General features: G+C 46.4%; 2 protein-coding genes across 13 annotated transcripts in view; one reads left to right on the forward strand and one right to left on the reverse strand.

Moving 5' to 3' along the window:
- Positions 1-19,059, reverse strand: part of SFXN2 (sideroflexin 2) — a 43,952-nt gene extending 24,893 nt beyond the window's left edge. For 3 of the 9 annotated variants that reach the window (XM_060171405.1, XM_060171404.1, XM_016191509.2), the window contains exon 1: positions 12,707-12,884. The gene's annotated coding sequence lies outside the window, so the exon portion shown is untranslated. Of the gene's footprint in view, positions 1-12,706; positions 12,885-15,700; positions 15,804-18,945 lie in introns of those variants that run through there. The other 6 variants (XM_060171407.1, XM_060171406.1, XM_060171401.1 and 3 more) reach the window with 5 other exon arrangements.
- Positions 19,060-19,204: 145 nt separating this feature from the next.
- Positions 19,205-23,276, forward strand: part of ARL3 (ADP ribosylation factor like GTPase 3) — a 69,812-nt gene continuing 65,740 nt past the window's right edge. For 2 of the 4 annotated variants that reach the window (XR_009544681.1, XR_009544682.1), the window contains exon 1: positions 19,205-19,364. Coding sequence is in view for 1 of the 4 variants with exons in the window: in XM_007530724.3 (XP_007530786.1) it covers positions 19,362-19,364 (3 nt within the window). In the remaining 3 variants the exon portion in view is untranslated. The remainder of the gene's footprint in view (positions 19,365-23,276) is intronic. The other 2 variants (XR_009544680.1, XM_007530724.3) reach the window with 2 other exon arrangements.

Below are 23,276 nucleotides of genomic sequence, written 5' to 3' on the forward strand. Positions count from 1 at the left end.
TTTGCCACCAGGGTTATCACCAGGGCTCAGTGCCTGCACTACAAATCTACTGCTCCCAGTGGCTCTTTCTTTCCTTTCCTTTCCTTCTTTCTTCCTTTCTTTCCTTCCTTCCTTTCTATTTTTGACAGGGCAGAAAGAAACTGAGAGTGGAGGGGAGATAGTGTGGAGTGGAAAATTCCTGGAGTGGAAAATTCCTTGAACTTTACCCTTAAAGAAAAACAGGACCCGACCAGTAAGCCACTAGATGTTTAACCAGACCCTGCATAAGGGCAAGCCTTATCAGGACCTTTGCACAGGGTTTAAGGAAAGCTGTTTACCAGATGGTTGCAACTGATGGCGGAAGGATGTGGGGACAGCTACTCTGGCTAAGTCCTATTGGTTGTGTGGTGGTGCAATGTTTGAAATAAGTCCGCGCTTTGCCTTGAGTGGACCCCGCACTTCACTATGTTTAAAATGATTGGATTCCGCGCTTTTTATGGCATGTTATTGGTTGTAGAGTGATGAGGTTATACATTCCCCCTCCCTGAGTGTATTCTGAAATCCTATAAATTGTGTGGTTTGAGCCTTGTTCGGGGTTGAGCCTGGTGGACTGCTGTCAGTCACCTCTCGACCCGGATTCGAATTCGTGAATAAACATCTTTTGCTTCCTTGCAGTGGTGGTGGTTTGAATTTGCTCGCTTACATTTGGAGGCTCCAGCGAGATCTCCTCAGACGGGAATTCCTGAGGATACCCCAACCCGGAAGAAGCCTTGTCCAGCGCCGGTAAGACAGGTCTGATTTTTGTGCACAGTATACCGCTTGTGTGTCCCCATGGGGTTTGGGGGTCTGTGGATTGCGGGACGCCGCGTTGAAATCCCAGACTGCAGCATTGGGAAGTGATGACTTCCAGGCTGCTTGGGTACAGGCTCTCTTCAGACGGGAATTCCTGAGGCATAGCCCTGAAGAGTGTGGGTGTGTACCACGCCACGCTATAGCCAGGTGAGGCCTGGACGAAAGGTCGGCCACTGGTTCAGATGCTACAGGAAACGTCCCCTGTGGCCCTGACGTGTCTCTCTCCTGTCTCTCTCTCTCTCTCTCTCTCTCCACTTTGGTGATTCACAAAAAGATTGACCTTGTCAGTGCAACTGACGGAGTCTGGCCAGAGCTACTCTCCGGTGATTCCTGAAGGCCTGACTTGTAATATTTTAGTAGCGGCGGCCGGTCAGGTAATCGCCCCCTCTTGACTGAATGAATGCTTTAGTGTGAATGCCCATGTGTTGTGTGCCTCACGGTCATTAGACTACAGAGCGTGATTGGGCTCTCAACCTGCGTGTCCATGGAGTCGTCTCAGCTCAGTGGAGATTCTCAATTTCATTGAGATCGAGGCCGGGGCTCATACGGCTACTCCTAAGCTAAGACTCCTTAAGGTCCCGCGAGGGGCCCGGCCAGGCAAGCACAGTTGCTTGTCTGTCTCCCTCAGGGTGGCAGTTCTTTTTCCAGTATTATTTCTGTTCCTCTTTTTCTGTGTGATTAGGTGGTAAGCAAAACTGGAGCTCCCATCCACAGAAACCCTATACAACCCCAAAGAGGGAGAAAGTCCTAAGTGGACACCCTTCGGTTTGACTGGAAAAGTGTATGTGAGTGAAAGAGATTGTGAAAGTGTATGGTGTGCCAGCCGGCGTGCAAGAAAAGGAGTGAAAGGGACCCTCAGTTTAGTTGCTATAACTCTTGTTGCATTGTTTGTCTCCCTTTTGTTCCATTTTGACGAAAAGATGGGACAGAGTCAGTCCAAGAACTGCCAACTCACCCCCTTGAATGTTTAATTAAGAATTTTTCAGATTTCTCCATGAGGGTGGACGCCTTCACACTGAGGAAGCTCAGTGAAAGGGAGTGGCCGACCTTGGGGTCGGCTGGCCTGGGACGGGGAGTCTCGACCCAGGAAAGTGCGCGGCAATGCACAACCTGGTTTTTGGAAACCCCAGACACCCTGACCAGATGTCCTACATTGAGGTCTGGATAGGTATCATTCAGGACCAGCCAAAGTATTTGCGGGAGTGTAGAAGATGGAAGGAGAAGGCTAGGAATAGATCAGGGGTGTTCGTGGCCAGGAGTGAGCCGGGGGGACAGGCTTCCTAGAAGGCCTACCATCCCGGTCCTCCCTGAGGCCCCCGAGTCTCCCCCAAGAATAAGGAAGTTGAGGAGTGAGAATCCTCCTCCTTATCCCGAAGCCTCAAGGGCCTCTGCCCCCGAGGGGACCTCCCAAATACCTGACTCCACCTCTGGGCCCCTCTCAGGAGTCTTGAGTCCGCCTCACACGAGAGCAAGGACCGCTTTCGATCAGAACCTGTGTCGGTCGGGACCTTTCCTTTGCGGGAGGTAGGGGAGACGGATACAGGAGGACGACCCTAAGGACTTACATCCCCTTTAGCACTTCTGATTTGTATAATTGGAAGAACCAGAACCCTCCTTTTTCTGTAGACCCAGAGGGGGTGGCAACCCTACTCGAGTCAGTTTTTTATACCCATCAACCCACGTGGGATGATTGTCAGCAACTGCTGAATACCTTATTCACCCTAGGAGAAAGGAAAAGAATTAGGTGGAGGGAAAGAAGCAAGTCCGAGATTACCGGGGGGAGCCAACCACTGATCAGGGTGTGGTAGAGGAAGTTTTTCCTCAGTCCCGACCCAAGTGGGACCCCAATTCAGAGGCAGGACATGATGCCCTCACCAGGTACCGCCAGACTCTATTGCGAGGGATCTGAGCAGCAGCCCGGAAACCCACCAATCTATCTAAGGTGACCGAGTGTAAGCAGGGCACAGATGAGAGCCCGACTGCCTTTCTGGAAAGATTATGTCAGGCGTATCAGACCTGGACACCTATAAATCCCAGGGCCCCCGAGAATGGGCAGGCAGTCATCCTCCAGTTTGTGGTCCAATCAGTCCCAGACATTAGAAGGAAGTTACAAAAGTTAGAAGGTTTTGAGGGGAAGTCTCTCTCTGAGTTGTTGGCAGTAGCCCAGAAAGTTTTTGAAAATAGAGAGGACCCGGCGAAAGCCACTTTAGAATTGAATAAAAGGATGGCGAAGGTCCTTTTGGCCAGGGAAGACAGAAGAGGGTCAAGGAAAGAGAAAGGGCAGATTAGAGGCGGAGGCAAACCTCTAGGGTGGAATAAGTGTGCGCTATGCAAAGAAGAAGGGCACTGGAAGAATTGTCCAAAATTGAAGGAAGAAGAGAGGAAAAGAGAGGAAGCACCTCTGCTGGTTGAATTAGACTGAGGAAGTCAGGGCTCCTCCAACCCCCGGGAGCCTAGGGTAAAACTCTCGGTAGGGGGAAAATTGACTGACTTTCTAGTGGATACCAGGGCCACCCATTCAGTACTTCAGCAACCTATTGGACCCACCGGAAAGGACAAGGTTAGAATTGTAGGGGCCACAGGGGAAGCAAGAAGCTATCTAAGGTCAATAGGAAGGGTCGCTGGTCCCGGCCTAGAGACTATCACTCACTCCTTCCTGGTAATCCCCAAGTGCCCTGAACCATTGTTAGGGCGAGATCTCCTTCAGAAACTGCAGGCCACCATCTCCTTTGATGCTGAGCGTGGACCTACAGTACAAGCGGGAGGGCGGATCTTGCTCACCATGCTGGCAGGGGAAGAATATCACCTCTACGAGCCCCTCCAAAGGACGCAGCCCACAATCTGACCAACCTGCTTCACTCCCCGCTGGACCGGTGGATGACCAACCCTTGAGTCACCCATTATCAGGTACTGTTGTTGGACCCACCTCACATTACTTTTAAGCAGACTGCAGCTTTAAATCCAGCCACCCTGCTCCCCAACCCGGAAGAAGATGTCACCCACGATTGCAGAGAGATCCTGGAGCCCTGACCTCGTTGAGAGCAGACCTGACGGACGTCCCACTGCCAGACGCACAGGAAACCCTCTACACGGATGGAAGCAGCTTTGTGAAGGACGGTGTGCGGTATGCTGGCGCCGCGGTGGTCACGAGTCAGGCGGCTCTATGGGCTAAGGCTCTGCCGCAAGGAACATCGGCACAGAAGGCTGAGCTGATAGCTCTCACCCAAGCACTCAAGTGGAGAACAGGAAAGAAGGTAAACATCTACACTGACAGTAGGTATGCCTTTGCTACAGCCCATATCCATGGGGCTTTGTACTAAGAAAGAAGATTGTTGACGGTTGGAGGAAAAGCTACCAAGCATGCCCCGGAGATATTGGCCCCGCTGGCAGCCTCCACTGCAGAGGGCACCAGAAAGACGATTCGGAAATATCACGGGGCAACCGGTTGGCAGACCAGAAAGCCCGGGAAGCGGCCCAAAGACTAGTGGGGACCCAGGCCCAGCTGGTAGTGGCTACGCCAGAAGAAATCATCGAAGAGGAAAAGCCCGAGTACTCCGAACGAGAAGAGAGGCTGAGCCAGAAGCTTGGGAGAAAACTTAATAGAGAAGGGTGGATCATCCTCCCGGATAAGAGGATTCTGCTACCTCAGTCACTGGGAAGAAAGGTGGTCACTCAGATGCATCAAGGTACCCATCTGGGGGGAAACAAACTGGCTGAGTTAATCAGTAAATTCTACTTGATAGTTGGTCTGCACAGGATTTCCCAGGGTGTGGCAGGCCGCTGTGCCACATGTGCCAGAGTCAACGCTAATCCAGTGCAAGTGAAGGAGCCCAGAACTCGGTGGCGAGGAGAGGAACCCGGAGAACACTGGGAACTAGACTTCACTGAGATGCCTGTAGCTCGAGGAGGATATAAGTACCTCTTAGTTATGATAGATACTTTTTCAGGATGGGCTGAAGCTTTCTCAACCAAGAAAGAAACTTCCCAGGTAGTGGTGAAACAACTGGTCTTTGAAATTATTCCTAGATGTGGGCTCCCTTATTCACTGGGGTCTAATAGTGGTCCGGCATTCATTGCCAAGGTCACCCAACAATTGGCTGAAACTTTAAAAATTAAGTGGAAGTTACATTGTATTTATCGCCCTCAGAGTTCGGGCAGGTAGAAAGAATGAATAGGACTATTAAGGAAAGCTTAACCAAGTTAAAAAAAAAAAAAGACTGGCGGGGACTGGGTTTCTCTTTTACCTTTTGCTTTGCTTAAAGGTAGGAATACCCCATATATGTCTGGATTCACTCCTTTTGAAATTGTGTATGGCAAGCAGCCAGCCCTGGTATCCAGGGTAGGGGCTGAGAAATTGGCTGAAGTGTCGCATGGCAATCTCCTTAAGTCCTTACAGGCCTTACAGGTGGTGCAAAAAAAGGCAAGAGCAGCAGTTCGGGATGCGAGACCTGGAACCCGGAGGGAGGAGAGACAAGGCTGCAACCACTTGTTTGAGCCTGGTGACTCAGTGCTGGTAAAGAAATTGCACCCCGACCACCTCGAGGCCCGGTGGGAAGGACCTTATATCGTGATCCTGAGTACACCAACTGCTGTAAAGGTTGCCGGAAAGCACCATTAGATTCATCACACTCGTTTGAAGAGGGCAGTTGCTGAGCCCACTGAAACAGAGGACTCTTAAGATAATGGTCTTCAGGACTAGGTATACTGATATTCCATAAGAAGAAGAGGATGAGGACAGTGAATCAAAGGTTTGATTCTTAGCTAAGACTAGTGGGGAATGTGGAGTGGAAAATTCCTGGAGTGGAAAATTCCTTGAACTTTCCCCTTAAAGAAAAACAGGACCCGAACAGTAAGCCACTAAATGTTTAATCAGACCCTGCATAAGTTATGGCAAGCCTTATCAGGACCTTTGCACAGGGTTTAAGGAAAGCTGTTTACCAGATGGTTGCAACTGATGGCGGAAGGATGTGGGGACAGCTACTCTGGCTAAGTCCTATTGGTTGTGTGGTGGTGCAATGTTTGAAATAAGTCCGCGCTTTGCCTTGAGTGGACCCCGCGCTTCACTATGTTTAAAATGATTGGATTCCGCGCTTTTTATGGCATGTTATTGGTTGTAGAGTGATGAGGTTATACATTCCCCCTCCCTGAGTGCATTCTGAAATCCTATAAATTGTGTGGTTTGAGCCTTGTTCGGGGTCGAGCCTGGTGGACTGCTGTTGTCACCTCTCGACCCAGATTCGAATTCGTGAATAAACATCTTTTGCTTCCTTGCAGTGGATGGTGGTTTGAATTTGCTCGCTAACATCTGGAGGCTCCAGCGAGATCTCCTCAGACGGGAATTCCTGAGGATACCCCATCCCGGATCCAGAATTTGCTCGCTAACAGAGGTAGAGATATAGACACCTATAGAACTGCTCGTGAAGCAGATCCCCTGTAGGTGGGGAGCGGGGCCTAGGAACTCGGGTCCTTGCACATGGTGATATTTGCACTTAACCAAGTGTGCCATGGCCCCTGAGTTCATTTTCTACAAGTTGATTCAAGTGCCACGGAACTTTCTTAAATACAGTAGGATACCATCTGTCTCAAGTTTCTATATTACCTCCCCTAGCTCTATTTGTCTTTTCACTTTTTAAAATGGTTTTATCTTTATTTATTGAGTAGAAACAGCCCGAAATCAAGAGGGGAAGGGGGGGAGAGGGCGAGGGAGAGAGACAGAGAGACACCTGCAACACTGCTTCACTGCTCATAAAGCTTTCCCCCTGCAGGTGGGGACCAGGGGCTCGAACCCGAGTTCTTGTGCATTTGTCGCCAGCAAAGGAATTAGAGCAAGGACTCATTCTGAGAGCGTGTCGGGGTTAAGCAACAATTTTTTTTTTACTTGTTTTTTGATGCCAGAGAAAGGTCACACAATTCACACAATCACACAGTCAACCCTCTCCTTACTTAATAGCTGTCCACAGGCAAGGATCACGACATAATCACCACCCACTGTGTTGCCAGGAGGAGGTCCTTTTGTCTGCAGGCACCACGGGATTAGCGAGGGGCCCTGGAGCTGGGGAAGCTGTTACTTAGGCTAGCACGTGTGCTTTAAATTTGTAGCCACACCAGCAGCATCCTGTCAGGTGGAAGTGTTTCATCCAGCTGGTTTCTGAGCCTTTACCTACACTTAGCTTGCCTCTGGTTTCAAGGTTACATTCCCATTGGCCAGTTAGGTTCGGGTTGACATCTTATCTATGCATACATATATTTCTGTCATATCACACTATGCAGGCGCATTATGGTTACTATAGTTACTAGGGTTTAGGGTTACATGTTCACTACAGCACTGTAACGTGCGCTCAACTAGATGTGCAACCACCCAAACCATCTTTTTTCTTGGGGGAAAAAAAACACCTAACTGAAGATGTCCCACATATATTAACTTGCAGATTCACAAACACAGTTTTCTTTTTGGACCAAGGATATAGTATATACTTTACATATATATAAGGCCCTGGTTTCAATGCCTGGCAGGCATCCCACTCCCCACCCCCACCACCCAAGAAAGTTTTCTTTTTAGTTATACAGTCATCTGTGTCCAAATGCACTGACAGAATCAACCAAATAAAATCAGCACTTTCATACTAGGGAAAGGAAACGTATTACTGAGAAAGCAACAGGCCAACCCAGCAATGAATGTTTTAGTAAAATGAGAGAATTCTGCCCAAGACCACCACCTCAATGAAGATTGAGGGCTGGGAGTCAGGCGGTAGCGCAGCATATGGATCCCAGTTGGAGCCCCCGGCTCCCCACCTGCAGGGGAGTCCATTCACAAGCAGTGAAGTGAAGCAGGTACTGCAGGTGTCTTTCTCTCCCTAATCCCCCCACCCCGCACCCCACCCCGTCTTCCCCTTCTCTCTCCATTTCTCTCTGTACTATCCAACACAACGGCAACAATAACTACAACAATAAAACAACAAGGGCAACATAAGGGATTAAATATTTTTTTTAAAGTCTTAAAAAATAAAAAAGGCTGAGGGTTACTGCAGCTGCAAGGGTATCAACACCAAACCACCTCTTTAATAACACGAATTAACATATCATTTCAAGCACCCCTCAAAAAATTTTTTTAAACAAGTCTTTTGCTCTCCAGAGATAATCCAGAGGTGCTTGAAACAAAGGACCTCCTCTTCCTTCACCAGTCACCAGCCAGAGCTGAGAGGTACTCTGGCAAAAACAGTAATAATAATCTTTCTTTAAAGAATTTTTAAATTTATTTGTTATTGGATAGAGACAGAGAGAAACTGTAAGAGAAGAGGGAGATAGAGACAGAGAGACGCCTGCAGACCTGCTTCACCACCTGTGAAGCGACTTCCCTGCATGCAGGTGGGGAGCCAGGGGCTCCAGCCAGGATTCTAACTGGTCCTTGCGCTTTGCTCCACGTGCGCTTAACCCACTGCGCTACCGCCAGACTCCCAAAAATAACCTTCAGGGGGTTGGATGGTGGTGCACCAGGTTAAGCGCACATAGTGTGAAGTTCGGCCCAAGGATCCCGATTCGAGCCCTTGGCTCCCCACCTGCAAGGGGGTCGCTTCAAGCAGTGAAACAAAACAGGTCTGCAGGTGTCTTTCTCCCACTCTCTCTGTCTCCCCCCTTTCTGTCTTCCCCTCCTCTCTCAATTTCTCTCTGTCCTATATAACAACAAAAATGGAAAAAACGGCCACCAAGGGCAGTGAATTCACAGTGCTGACACCAAGCCCCAGCAATAACCCTAGAGGCAAAAAAAAAAAAATCTTCAGAAGCACAAGAGGTTAGAAGCCAAACAGTGAGTCAAGGAAAGAGCATCATTTAAGATGGAGCTTTCCAATGTGGGGCTCGGGAGAGTGCAGCAGTAATATACAGTGACACCGAACACCAACAAAACTGAGCAGTGCAACACACACATATATTTTTTTAAACTTTGCACTGAGATTATACAGAATGGGAAAGAGTAGAGCGGTAGAACATTTAAGAGGCAAGGCAAGCGCACCAGATTAAGAGCACATGGTGCAAAGCGCAAAGACAGGCATAAGAATCTGGGTTCCAGCCTCAGGCTCCCCACCTGCAGGGGAGTCGCTTCACAAATGGTGAAGCAGGTCTGCAGGTGTCTTTCTTTCCTCCTGTCTCCCCTCCTCTCTCCATTTCTCTGTGTCCTATCCAACAACAATAACTACAACAACAAAACAAGGGCAACCAAAGGGAATAAATAAATAATTAAAAAAAAAAAAAAAGAGGCAAGGCAAGAAAAATGGAAGCCAAAAAAAGGAGGCAAGAACCAGCAGAGAGACAGGAGGTGGAACAGCCAATAAATGGGGTAAAGGACAGTGACGGCCAAGTTTATTATTATTGTTAAGAGTCATTGAGTTCAAAACAATAAAGTGTCAGACTACAAAATTAACATACAAAAAGGCAGTGGCATTCCTCTATGCAAACACTAAGTTAGAAGAAGATGAAATCCAGAAATCAATTCCTTTTACTATAGCAACAAAAACAAAGTATCTAGGAATAAACCTAACCAAAGAAGTGAAAGACTTGTATACTGAAAATTATGAGTCACTACTCAAAGAAATTGAAAAAGACACAAAGAAGTGGAAAGATATTCCATGTTCATGGGTTGGAAGAATTAACATCATCAAAATGAATATACTATCCAGAGCCATCTACAAATTGAATGCTATCCCCATCAAGATCCCAAGCACATTTTTTAGGAGAATAGAACAAATGCTACAAATGTTTATCTGGAACCAGAAAAGACCTAGAATTGCCAAAACCATCTTGAGAAGAAAGAACAGAACTGGAGGCATCACACTCCTAGATCTCAAATTGCATTATAGGGCCACTATCATCAAAACTGCTTGGTACTGGAACATGAATAGACACACTGACCAGTGGAATAGAATTGAGAGCCCAGAAGTAAGCCCCCACACCTATGGACATCTAATCTTTGACAAAGGAGCCCAGACTATTAAATGGGAAAAGGGGAGTCTGGAAAAAATGAGTTGAAACATGCAGAAGAATGAAACTGAACCACTATATTTCACCAAACACAAAAGTAAATTCCAAGTGGATCAAGGACTTGAATGTTAGACCAGAAACTATCAGATACTTAGAAGAAAATATTGGCAGAACTCTTTTCCGCATAATTTTTTTAAATTAATTAATTTATTTAAGAAAGGAGACATTAACAAAATCATAGGATGGGGGGCGGGGTACAACTCCACACAGTTCCTGCCACCCAATCTCCATATCCCATCCCTTCCCCAATAGCTTTCCCATTATCTATCCCTCTGGGAGCATGGACCCTGGGTCGTTGTGTCCGCTTAAATTTTAAAGACATCTTCAATGAAATGAATCCAATTACAAAGAAGACTAAGGCAAGAATAAACCAATGAGTGGTCCAGGAGGTGGCGCAGTGGATAAAACATTGGACTTTCAAGCATGAGGTCTTCAGTTCAATGCCCGGCAGCACATGTACCAGAGTGATGTCTGGTTCTTTCTCTCTCTCCTCCTATCTTTCTCATTAATAAATAAATAAAATCTTTTAAAACAAACAAACAAAAAAAGAATAAACCAATGAGACCACATCAAATTAAAAAGCTTCTGCACACCTGAACTGGAGTTGGTGTATTGCACCTAAGTAAAAGACTTCTGGGATGGGTAGGGGAGAGTACAGGTCCTAGAAAAGGATGACACAGGACTTAGTGGGGGTTGTACTGTTATGTGGAAAACTGAGAAATGTTATGAATGTACAAACTATTGTATTCACTGTCAACTGTAAAACATTAACCCCCAATAAAGAAATTTAAAAAAGAGCAGAGGGTAGATAGCATAATGGTCATGCAAACAGACTCTCATGCCTGAGGCTCCAAAGTCCCAGGTTCAATCCCTGCACCACCATAAGCCAGAGCTGAACAGTGCTCTGGTTTAAAAAAAATTTTGGGGGGGAGTCGGGCTGTAGTGCAGCAGGCTAAGCGCAGGTGGCGCAAAGCACAAGGACCGGCATAAGGATCCCGGTTCGAACCCCGGCTCCCCACCTGCAGGGGAGTCGCTTCACTTTCTCTCCTCCTCTCTGTCTTCCCCTCCCTCTCTCCATTTCTCTCTGTCCTATCCAACAACAACAACAATAATAACTACAACAATAAAACAACAAGGGCAATAAAAGGGAATAAATAAATTAAATAAATATAAAAAATCTAAAAAAAATTTTTTAATTTAAAAAAAACTAAAAAAAAAAAAAAGCTTCTGCACAGCAAAAGAAACCACTACCCAAACCAAGAGACCCCTCACAGTGTGGGAGATCTTTACATGCCATACATGAGACAAGAGACTAATAACCAAAATATATAAAGAACTTGCCAAACTCAACAAGAAAACAAATAACCCCATCCAAAAATGGGGGAGGACATGGACAGAATATTCACTACAGAAGAGATCCAAAAGGCTGAGAAACACGTGAAAAAATGCTCCAAGTCTTTGATTGTCAGAGAAATGCAAATAAGGACAACAATGAGATACCACTTCACTCTGTGAGAATGTCATACATTAGAAAAGGTAACAGCAGCAAATGCTGGAGAGGTTGTGGGGTCAAAGGAACCCTCCTGCACTGCTGGTGGGAATGTCAATTGGTCCAATCCCTGTGGAGAGCAGTCTGGAGAATGCTCAGAAGGCTAGAAATGGACCTACCCTATGACCCTGCAACTCCTCTCCTGAGGATATATCCTAAGGAACCCAACACACCCATCCAAAAACATCTGTGTACACATATGTTCTTAGCAGCACAATTTGTAATAGCCAAAACCTGGAAGCAACCCAGGTGTCCAACAACAGATGAGTGGCTGAGCAAGCTGTGGTATATATACACAATGGAATACTACTCAGCTATTAAAAGGGGTGACTTCACTGTTTTCAGCCCATCTTGGATAGAGCTTGAAGAAATCATGTTGAGTGAAATAAATCAGAAACAGAAGGATGAATATGAGATGATGTCATTCACAGGCAGAAGTTGAAAAGCAAGACCAGAAGAGAAAACACTAAGCAGAACCTGGACTGGAGCTGGTGTGCTGCACCAAAGTAAGACTCTGGGGTAGGGTGGGGGAGGGGAGTACAGGTCCAAAAAGGATGACAGTGGACCTAACCAGTGGGGGTTGTATTGTTATGTGGAAAACTGGAAAATGTTATGCATGTACAAACTATTGTATTGACTGGCAACTGTAAAACATCAATCCCCCAATAAAGAAGTTAAAAGGGGGTCGGGCGGTAGTGCAGCGGGTTAAGCGCACTTGGCGCAAAGCGCAAGGACCGACATAAGGATCCCAGTTCAAGCCCTGGCTCCCCACCTGCAGGGGAGATACTTCACAGGTGGTGAAGCAGGTCTGCAGATGTCTCTCTTTCTCTCCCCCTGTCTTCCCCTCCTCTCTCCATTTCTCTCTGTCCTATCCAACAACAACGACATCAACAACAACAACTACAACAACAAAAACAAAGGCAACAAAAGGGAAAAAATAAAATAATAAGAATAATAAGAATAAAAAGAAGTTTAAAAAAACCCATTAAAAAAAAAAAGACTCTGGAGTGGGGTAGGGGGGAGAGTACAGGTCCTGGAAAAGGATGACAGAGGACCTAGTGGGGGTTGTATCGCTACGTGGAAAACTGAGAAATATTATGCATGTACAAACTATTGTATTGACTGGCGACTGTAAAACATTAATCTCCCAATAAAAGGGGAAAAAAAGAGTCACTGAGTTCAACGAGTGACGGTCAAGGGGTAAGTCACTTTCCAAGAAGGAAGGAGCCAGGACAGGAGAGACCCACGTAGATCTGACACAACACATTACTTGGTGCTGAGACCACTACTCACACGGCCGCTGCTGGAAAAGTCAAGAGCAGGACAGCAAAGCCACCAGAACTCTCTTGGGTCTACTCTCCAGGGACCAGCTGACTTGGCCTCCTGCAGGCTGGTTCAGAGATAAAAGGCTCTTCACCCAGAACCAAATGAACTGGAGAGTGGAGGGACAAAGAGCTCACTTTCCCACACTCTGTAGAAAGATAAAAGGAGGGGGCAGGGTGGTGGTGCACCAGGTTGAGAGTGCACAAGTCACAAAGTACAAGGACCTGGGTTTAAGCCCCCTGTCCCCACCTGCAGGGGAAAAGCTTCACAAGTGGTGAAGCAGCGCTGCAGGTGTCTTTCTCCCTCTCCCCCTTCCTTCTCAATTCTTCTCTGCCTGTCTCTAGCCAATATGTTAATAAAATATTGGAAGGAAGGCAGGAAGGAATGCAGGCAGCAGCTAAATGGAGGTGACCTGGCCAGTAGCTCAGAATCCCTGAACACAGAGTCCTGAGACAGGCCAGCAGGACAAATGCTATGCCCCCCTCTCCCTCCACACACACTTCCCACCCTAAACTGAATGTTGGAAAGTCCCCAACCTTTCATAAGAGAAAAACTTCCAACATGAAGGGGTAATCATTTGCTAAATTGTGCAAGCCTTTCCCTTCATTACTGAGGTCAGGACAAGCGCCAACCTGTCCTGGTCTTACATAAAATATAAGAGGGGAAGCCCGAGTTCTCTGGAATATACCCTTCCCCCCACAAAAACAAAACAAAACAAACAAACAAAACCCTACTATACCCACAGTGGGCCCATTACAGGTTTCCTTTGGGGACCAGCCTCCCTGCGGAGTGTGCTCCCACACTCTCATCCCCCTTTGCAGCTTTGCAACTGTGACTTTGTTATTTACGATTACTTGTGGAGACTCTGCCTCCACTGACAAAGCGCAAGGTGCATGCTGTAACTCCCATCTGCTCTGCCATACATAACCTTCTGGGTTCACATGACCTCAAGGATGTCATCTCCTTTAGGTCAAACTCAGAACCTGCCAGGACAGCAGAAGTGCAGGCTTTCTTTCTCAGAGCTGCTAACTACCTACCCAACCTCTTGGTTTTGTACATTTTTCCCCCAGTTACCCTCCCTCTTTCCCCACAAGCCACAGTTAGTACTTCCTTTAAAAGTCACCTTTGGGGGAAGTCGGGAGGTAGTGCACTGGGTTAAGAGGACATGGTGCACTTGTATACTGAAAATTCTGAGTCACTACTCAAGGAAATTGACAAAGACACAAAGAAGTGGAAAGATATTCCATGTTCATGGGTTAGTAGAATTAACATCATCAAAATGAATATACTACCCAGAGCCATCTACAAATTGAATGCTATCCCCATCAAGATCCCAACCACATTTTTTAGGAAAATGAATAAATAAAATAATAATAATAATAAATTCAGGATCCCAGAGGAAACCAATGCAGCTCACATCAGCTGACCCGGCACAGCAAGCAACTATGGCACACAGGGTCTTGCACTAGAAACTGTGGCAATTATACATGTTAATAGCAAATAGGCCCAGACCTGTTTTACATCCAAAGATCTAACAGTAGCTCGGGACTTACTTTCCCAGGTCACAAGACTAAGGGTCATTTAGCTAGGTCTAAATCCATTACAGGTTAAAAGAAGGGAGAGAACATACACATATGTTCTTGGCAGCACAGTTTGTAATAGCCAAAACCTGGAAGCAACCCAGGCGTCCAACAACAGATGAGTGGCTGAGCAAGTTGTGGTATATATACACAATGGAATACTACTCAGCTGTAAAAAATGGTGACTTCACTGTTTTTAGCCCATCTTGGATGGACCTTGAAAAAATCATGTTGAGTGAAATAAGTCAGAAACAGAAGGATGAATATGGGATGATCTCACTCTCAGGCAGAAGTTGAAAAATAAGATCAGAAAAGAAAACAGCAGTCGAACCTGAACTGGAATTGGCGTATCGCACCAAAGTGAAAGACTCTGGGGTGGGTGGGTGGAGAGAATACAGGTCCGAGAAGGATTCAGAGGACCTAGTGGGGGTTGTATTGTTAAATGGGAAACTGGGGAATGTTATGCATGTACAAACTATTGTACTTATTGTTGAATGTAAAACATTAATTCCCCAATAAAAAAATTTTTAAAAAAAGAAGGGAGAGAGAGGAAGACGGTGGTGGGTGGGAGAAAGAAGGGAGGGGGAAAGATGTTATCACATCTCCCTGTATGGATCGACCTGTCAACGCCCATGTTCACTGGGGAAGCAATTACAGAAGCCAGACCTCCCACCTTCTGCACCCCACAATGACCTTACTCCCAGAGGGATAAAGAATAGGGAAGCTGGGAGTCCGGGCGGTAGTGCAGTGGATTAAGTGCATGGTGGTGAGAAGCGCAAGGACCCACATAAGGATCTCGGTTCCAGCCCCTAGTTCCCCACCTGCAGAGAAGTTGCTTCACAAGCAGTGAAGCAGGTGTCTATCTTTCCCCCTCTCTCCATTTCTCTTGTCCTATCCAACAACAACGACATTAATAACAACAGTAAAAACAATGACGAGGACAATGATAAAGAGCAAGGGTAACAAAAGGGAAAATAAATTAAAAAAAAAAACAACTAAAGACCCCACCTGTAGGGGTGTCGCTTCACAAGCGGCGAACCAGGTCTGCAGGTGTCTATCTTTCTCTCACCCTCTCTGTCCTCCCCTCCTCTCTCCATTTCTCTCTGTCCTATCCAACAACGACGATGACATCAACAACAATAATAACCACAACAGCAATAAAAAACAACAAGGGCAACAAAAAAGAAAATAAATAAATATAAAAATTTTTAATAAAAAGAATAGGGAAGCTACCAAGAGAGGGGATTGGATAGGTATTTCTGGTGGTGGGAATGGTGTGGAACTGCACCGTTCCTATACTATAGTTTTGTCAATACTTCCATTTTATAAATAAAAAAATAAAAATAAAAATAAAGAAGTTATCACTTCTCCCAAAAGAACTCACCCTTCCCAGACAGAGCTAACTTGTTCTGGCAGAGTCAGCACTCAGAGGGCAAGCCTCCAAGCTTTCTCCAGGGTATCCTCTTACAGCTGAGGTAAAGTTCCCAAGAACTCCGTTTGTGAACTCAGATGGGAAAAAGTAATATCAAAGCATCATCACTAGTGAAGTAATGTATAAAGATTGACTGCAAACATTTGTGCCGTGTTTTTACGATATCTATAAATCCCAAGCTTTCCCCCCCACACACACCTTCTGGCATGTGTATGGCCCTGAGAGCTTTAAGCTTTTTACTGTCTCTGCCCATCTCATGGTCCTTGCATACTCAGCTGTGAATCATTAATTAACCTTTCTTTCTTTCTTCCTTTTTTAAAGATTTTATTTATTTATTAATGAAAAAGATAGGAGGAGAGAGAGAAAGAACCAGACATCACTCCGGTACATGTGCTGCCGGGGATCGAACTCAGGACCTCATGCTTGAGAGTCCAATGCCTTATCCACTGCGCCACCTCCCAGACCACCTTTCTTTTTTAAAAAAAATATTTAGTTATTATTGGATAGAAACAGAAAGAAATGGAGGGGAGTGTTGGTATGCTTCTAATTCTGCTTTTAAAAACCCCTTCTGTTTCATTTGGTTTAATCCCCCCTGCATTCTATTTACATAACACTGTATTCTATTTACATAACCTGTTAACAAGCACCACCCTCCCTCCAGGGCATTGGTGGTTCAGTGGTAGAATTCTTGCCTGCTCCGCCCCCTCCTCTCCTTGTCATACCCTGATTTTCACCAGTCACTTTTCTCTCCACCCTCTCTGCGTCCCATCCTGTTCCCACCCTACTGGGCTAGTATATTTATAAGGACAAGACTGTTTGTAGTTTTAGTTTTAGCTTAGCTTGGTATAGATTGTGCTGCATCCTGCATGAATAAAGAGATACTGCGTACAACCCAGCCATGAGTCCCGGGTAGTCTGTTACCCGCCCGTGAAGCCAGCCCGGCAAAAACAACAGGGGAGAAGGAGATAAAGAGGGAGAGAGAGAGACACCTGCAGCCCTGCTTCACCACTTGTGCTTCCCCCCTGCAGGTGGGAACCAGGGGCTTGAACCTGGGTTCTTGTGCACTGTAATGTGAGTGCTTAACCAGGTACACCACCTCCTGGTTCCCCAACCTTTCTTTGTGTACCGTTTTACCATAAAAAAAAACTCTGGGGAGCTGGGTGGTAGCGCAGTGGGTTAAGCGCACGTGGCACATAGCGCAAGGACCAGTTTAAGGATCCCGGTTCAAGCCCCCAGCTCCCCACCTGCAGGGGAGTTGCTTCACAAGCAGTGAAGCAGGTCTGCAGGTGTCTATCTTTCTCTCCCCCCTGTCTTCCCCTACTGTCTCCATTTCTCTCTGTCCTACCCGACAACAATGGCATCAATAACAATAATAATAACTACAACAATAAAACAAGGGCAACAAAAGGGAATAAATAAATATAAAAAAGTAAAAAATAAATAAATAAACTGCAGAAATTCAAGGCCCAGAACTTATAGCATGAGCTAATTCTGGGTACGCACCTATAAACTGTTTTTCCTGCATCAAACAGAGACCACTGAGGTAGGGAGGGGTTAGTGTCCCCGCGCTTAGAGGAAGCAGGATGAAGAGACCAGCAAGTCAACTATGTCTAGGAATGTGCCCATGTCCACTCACGTGACTGCAAAGTCACAATAACATAAGACACCAGGCAACTCAGAAAGAGAAATCTGGATGCCTTTTTCATATAACAGGCTAGCGATGGCGCATCCCATAGAACACACAATATATCATGAGTAAGAACCCAGGTTCTAGGGAGTCAGTCACAAGGTTCTAGGCTAAGCACAAGGACCCGCATAAAGATCCCGGTTCGAGCCCCCAGCTCCCCACCTGCAGGAGAGTCGATTCACAGGAGGTGAAGCAGGTCTGCAGTGTCTTTCTCTCCCCGCCTTCCCCTCCTCTCTCCATTTCTCTCTGTCCTATCTAACAATGACATCAATAATAACTACAACAATAAAAAGCAAGGGCAACAAAAGGGAAAACAAATATTTTAAAAACTTTAAAAAAAAAAGGGACCAGGTGGTGGCACACCTAGTTAAGCACACGTTAAGTTCACAAGGACCCAGGTTCAAGTCCCTGGTCCCCACCTATAAGGGGAAAGCTTCATGAGTGGTGAAGCAGGGCTACAGGTGTCTCTCTGTATCTCTCCCTCTCTACCTCCCCCTCCCCTCTCGATTTCTGGCTGTCTCTATCAAGTAAATAAAGGCAATTAAAAATTTTTTTTAAAAAAAGAACCCAGGTTCAGGACCCTGGGGTCCCACTTGCAGAGGGGAAATTTCACAAGTGATGGACCAGTGCTGCAGGTGTTTCCAGTTCTCTCTCTCCCTCCCTCCCTATTTCTGTCTCTTCCTCCTTATCAAAAAAAAAAGAAGAAATTCAAACAAAAAGTCCTGAACTTGAGCTTCCCAAGTGCTGTCCGTGATGCTTCCAAGCAGTGCCCAGGCCCCACAATGTTTAAAGGCACTCAAGACTAACAGAACTGGTTTCAAATCCTGACTTTACATGGTTTAAAACACCATGTAAAATACCGCCCCAGTCCCCACCTGCAAGGGGAAAGCAGTGCTTCAGGAGTCTCTCTTCCTCTCTGTCTCTCCTTTCCCTCTCAATTTCAGACTGCCTCTATCCAATAAATAAATAAGTATTAAAAAAAAAACTTGTTTTGTAGGGCTGTGAGAACGAACCGGAAGTAGACATGTGTTGCCCCCTCCAATGTCCCCAGAGTCTAGGACGGGACCTCCACAAATAGGATAACTTTCTTGCAGTCCTCTGCACGGGGAGACACCTCTCTCGCTTTCCCTCGTCTAGAAACGCAGGCTATTCTCAGCTTCTACGGGGACTGCAGCCAGCAAATCCCGGTGTCCCCCAACACCTTTTCCCCACAGCTGTCAGCTCACCCCAGAGCTCAGGGCCAGTCTCCTGGCTTGGGACTCCGCCCTCCCAGACTCAACCGCCGCTGTGGAGGGGGCAGCGCCAGCCCTAAGGCCCTCGTCTTTCCGTCCACGCAAAGTCACCGGGGCCACTAGGGAGAGCTGCGTGGCCAGCCCCAGGTCACTCCTTGCGCCACGTGGCTTCTCCAGGTGGAAGCACGGTAGTCGAGACAGAAATCCAAGCCCCCTCCGGGGATTCCAGCGGGGCCTGCAGGAAGACGCCACAGGCACCTTCCTCCAAGACCCCTTACCTGGTGCTGGAAGGAACGCACCTAGGGTACAGCCGCAAACCCAGCGCGCGGGAAACCGAGTCTGGACTCCCCCGCAGTTTAAGCAGGGGAGCCGCCCCTTGCCCCGCCCACGCCTCCTTCCTGGCCAATCACCAGCCAGGCAGCCCCCATCAGCCACGTGGGCGCGCTTTCCCCAGCCCCCGGGTCCCTAGAGGTTGCGCGCGCCCGCCAGGGTTCCGCCACGCCGCCTGCGCAGTGGGCGGGCGCTTCGGGCGCGCTTGCGCACTTTGGGGAAAGCGGAGCTGGACCCCGCCCCACACGGCTGCCTGCTCCTCCGCTGTGCGTGCGAGGGACGTCGGGGGCGGCGCCGCTGCAGTTGCCCCTGGTAACGGGGGTGGCAGCAAGAGGAGGAGGAGGAGGAGGGACTCGGCGGGAGGATGGTGAGTGTGGGGGCACTGGCCCCTCTGTAGCTGGCTGGTCACCCGGCTCGGGTCCCCAGGCCCAGGGCGGGGCAGTGCGCTGAAAGCTACGGAGGCGGCGGGAGGGCGTTCAGCTTGCTGTCTGGGTCCCGGATTGCTTTCGAGGGGTGACGGGAAGCCCGGATGGTGGGCCCAGGAGGGAGACTGGGGCCTGGGAAGGAAGGCGGAGCTTGCAACGGGTCCGAAACTATGGAAGGAGCTGGAAGGGTGTTTGCCTGGCCGGGAGCAGAGCCCAGCTGCATCATCCCTCCGAGGACCCGGACGAGGGCGGGTCCCGGGAGCTGCGGAGCAGCCAGGCTCAGCTCGGTCCCGGGGACTCGGCCTCCTTGCCTCCCAGGAAAGTGAGGACAGCCTGGGGCCAGACCAGAAGCTGGGGAAGAGCGAGCACCCCAGGCTTTGAGTGCTCGCTGGAGATCCCAGGGGAGACGGTAGCCTAGCTCCCCTCTTGCTGGCGCCTTTGGGCCTCTCGGAGGAGGGCTGCAAGTCCCAAGGCACAAAGAGGTGCTGCCTGGAAGGGGCGCCTAGCGGCTTCACCCCACCTGGGCTGTACTTACTGAGGATTCTGCAGGGTGTGGTGGTGTCGGTGATGGCCAATCTAATATTCAGTACTTAATCCATGTCTAGGGGGGCAAATGTACTCTCCTGGTATTTCTTCTTTTGCATTTAGCCACGTCAGAGCCAAAGTTCTCAGTCACCATGTGCATCGGTTATAGTTATTTTGGCATCCCAGTCCCTTTTGAATTTTAGAAATGTTAGAACATCCTGAATTGATTTTGCAAAGTAAGAAAAAGCTAGATGTCAACGGGAGGCGGGAGGAAGAGTTACATATGCATTTGGTCAGATTAATAAATGAATAAATATATGGTCAATGAATAAATTCTAATAGGAAAAAACTCCGTTGATTTTACATTGTCAACTTATTTTTAAGTAGAATTACTTGATCTAAAGTTGCCAATCACGTTTCACACTTGCTACACTGCAGTGTTGTTAACCTCAGGCTAAACAGATTTTTACTTGCTTTCTTTTTATTAATCGTTTATACATGAGCTGTCCATTTAAAGGCTAAGTTTTCCTCAACAAATGAGTACAAATATAAATATTTGCACAGAAAAATAACCAGAATTGAAATGGAAGAGACATGCCAAACTGACAGAATGAGATGTCATCGCAGATGAAAAAACACATGAACGTTGGCTAACTTTTCCTAGCTTGTTTACCAGTGAAGTGGACTGAGTAATTTCATGATTGTTTAATTTAGAATCACAGCCCACAATAAATTAAGCACTGCTCAGGTTTTTTTGGTTCAAACTGATACTGTATACAACCAACAGTGTATATACAACACTGTTATATGCAACTGTTTTATTCAGTGAGCAAGAAAAAGTGTTTTCATTAGGTAAGTGAACAGTAAGAAATAAGAACCAGTTGTTCCGAGTTATCTGGTTTTCCAAATGTATCTCTTTCTAAGATTTATTTTGTATGAATTGCACTTGAAAGTGATACAGTATGGCCTGAGACAAAGGAATAGAGAGAGACTAACCAGCATACCATGTGGCACTGAACCTGGAACCTTAGCCTTACAGGGCTGACGCTCTACCAGTTGAGCTACTTTTAGAACTTACGGTGGAACATAAAATGTAAATGGTCAGTGGTGTAAGATGTTTCACATCTTGAGCTCTATGATAACTGTACGACTGAAGGTTGAGTCCTCGGGCTTGTTTTTAGATTTTTGCTTATTTGTTTTTGAGAGAGACAAATGCTGCAGGGTGGTTCTGATCATAAATTGTGCCAAGGACTAAGCCCAAGACTTCAGGCTTTCAAAGCGTGCACTCTGCTGAACCACCTTCCCCTTCACTTGGGCATTTTGTTTGCTTTTAAATCTTAAAACTATGTCTACTGTATATATGTATGTATGTGTATATACGTATATGTATATATATATATATGTATATATATATATATATACACACACACACACACACACACACACATATTGGGGGAGAACTACTGCAAGGAAAAAAACCCTATTTTCACTTGGAGTCAGTATTTTACCCCCTGCCATGTGATACCAAGTGTTTATTGAAATACTAAGATGACAGTAATTTTACCACTCTAATAGATGACACTTTCCAGGAATTACTTATGAAAGAAACACTGTCTACATATATGGGCCTTCTGTAGTTATCAAGCATGTCCAATAGTTAAACACTGTTTCTAGTACTATTTAGGTTTTCTGGTTAGAAAATTGTTGTGGTCTCAAAACGGAGATCACCAAAGATAGGGTTGTAAGTAGGGAAGGTTGATTCTCATTGTACAGTGGGGCCAAGAGACTTTGATGATGGATGGAATATCAGTACTTATAGGTGGTGGGCATTGTGTGGTAGGTAGCACACATCATAAAGAGGTGTGAAATTGTGCCCCTGAAACATACAGCTTTGTAAATAGACATTATCTCAAAAAATTTTTCTTTTAAAGGTCAGTGAAAAGTAAATGACACAGCTGCTATTTTGAGGGTCCACTATGTGCCATACTTTTCCATATATTACCTTATTAAATCCTCGTGGTTTTTTTTTTTTTTAAGATTTTATTTATTTATGAGAAAAATAGGAGGAGAGAAGAAAGAACCAGACGTTACTCTGGTACATGTGCTGCCAGGAATTGAACTCGGGACCTCATGCCTAAGAGTCCAATGCTTTACCCACTACACTGCCTCCTGGACCACCCTCGTAGCATTTTATTTTTTTCATTACTTGATCTTCACCACTCTTTTTCAGAGAGACATAGAGAAAGACACCACAGTAGTGAAGCTTCTCCCCTCAGTGGAGCTGAGCTGAAATCTGGGTCCTGTTCGTGGCAAACAAATGCACTGTCTTGCTAGCTCTTTTCTTTGCTTCCTCTTTTTTTTTTTTAATAACCTCATTTTTTAAAAAAATATTTATTCCTTTTTGTTGTTGTTGTTGTTGTTACTGATGTTGTTATTGTTGGATAGGACATAGAGAAATGGAGAGAGGAGGGAAAGACAGGGGGGAGAGAAAGGCAGACACCTGCAGACCTGCTTCACTGCCTATGAAGCGACTCCCCTGCAGATGGGGATCTGGGGGGTCGAACCAGGATCCTTACGCCGGTCCTTGCACTTCACACCATGTGCCCTTAACCCACTACACTACCGCCCGACTCCTTCTTTCCTTTCTCTTTTAATTCATTTTTAAAAAACTGTTTTATTTATGTCACAAAAGAAACTACACATACACACACAAAAAAGAGAAAAACCAAGAGAAAACTCTGGCGTATGTGATACCAAGGGTCACAGTCACAACCCCACGCGTATAAGCTCAGAATTTTACCACTGCACCACTTCCTAGGCCACTGTAATATTTTCTCGAGATTTAAGTGTTGTTTTCATTTTCTTAATCATTTTTCCACATTGTAGAGGGAGGGGATTAATGGTTTAAAGAATCATTAACATGTGAGTACTATTACTTTAAAAAATATATTTTATTTATTCATGAGAAATGATAGGAGAGAGAGAACCAGACATCACTCTGGTACATGTGCTACCAGGGAATGAACTCAGGACCTCACGCTTGAGAGTCCAAAGCCTTATCCACTGTGCCATCTCCTGGACCACTCGGGTACCATTCCTCATCTCCCTGTGACAGTTGTCTGCAAAACACTGTCACCCCCAACTTTAGGTCCTTTTCCACCATCATGCATCAGGACACACACACACCCCCACACACCCACACACACACACACACCTTTTTTTTTCCTTAGAGTCCTTTGCTTTGGTGCAATATGTAAAATCCAGTCCAAGTTTTATTTTGTGTTTCCCCTTGCTGTCCTTGTTTTTTAAGTTCTGACTATAAGTGAGAT

Source organism: Erinaceus europaeus, chromosome 14 (genome assembly GCF_950295315.1).
Source record: "Erinaceus europaeus chromosome 14, mEriEur2.1, whole genome shotgun sequence".
NCBI lineage: Eukaryota > Metazoa > Chordata > Mammalia > Eulipotyphla > Erinaceidae > Erinaceus > Erinaceus europaeus.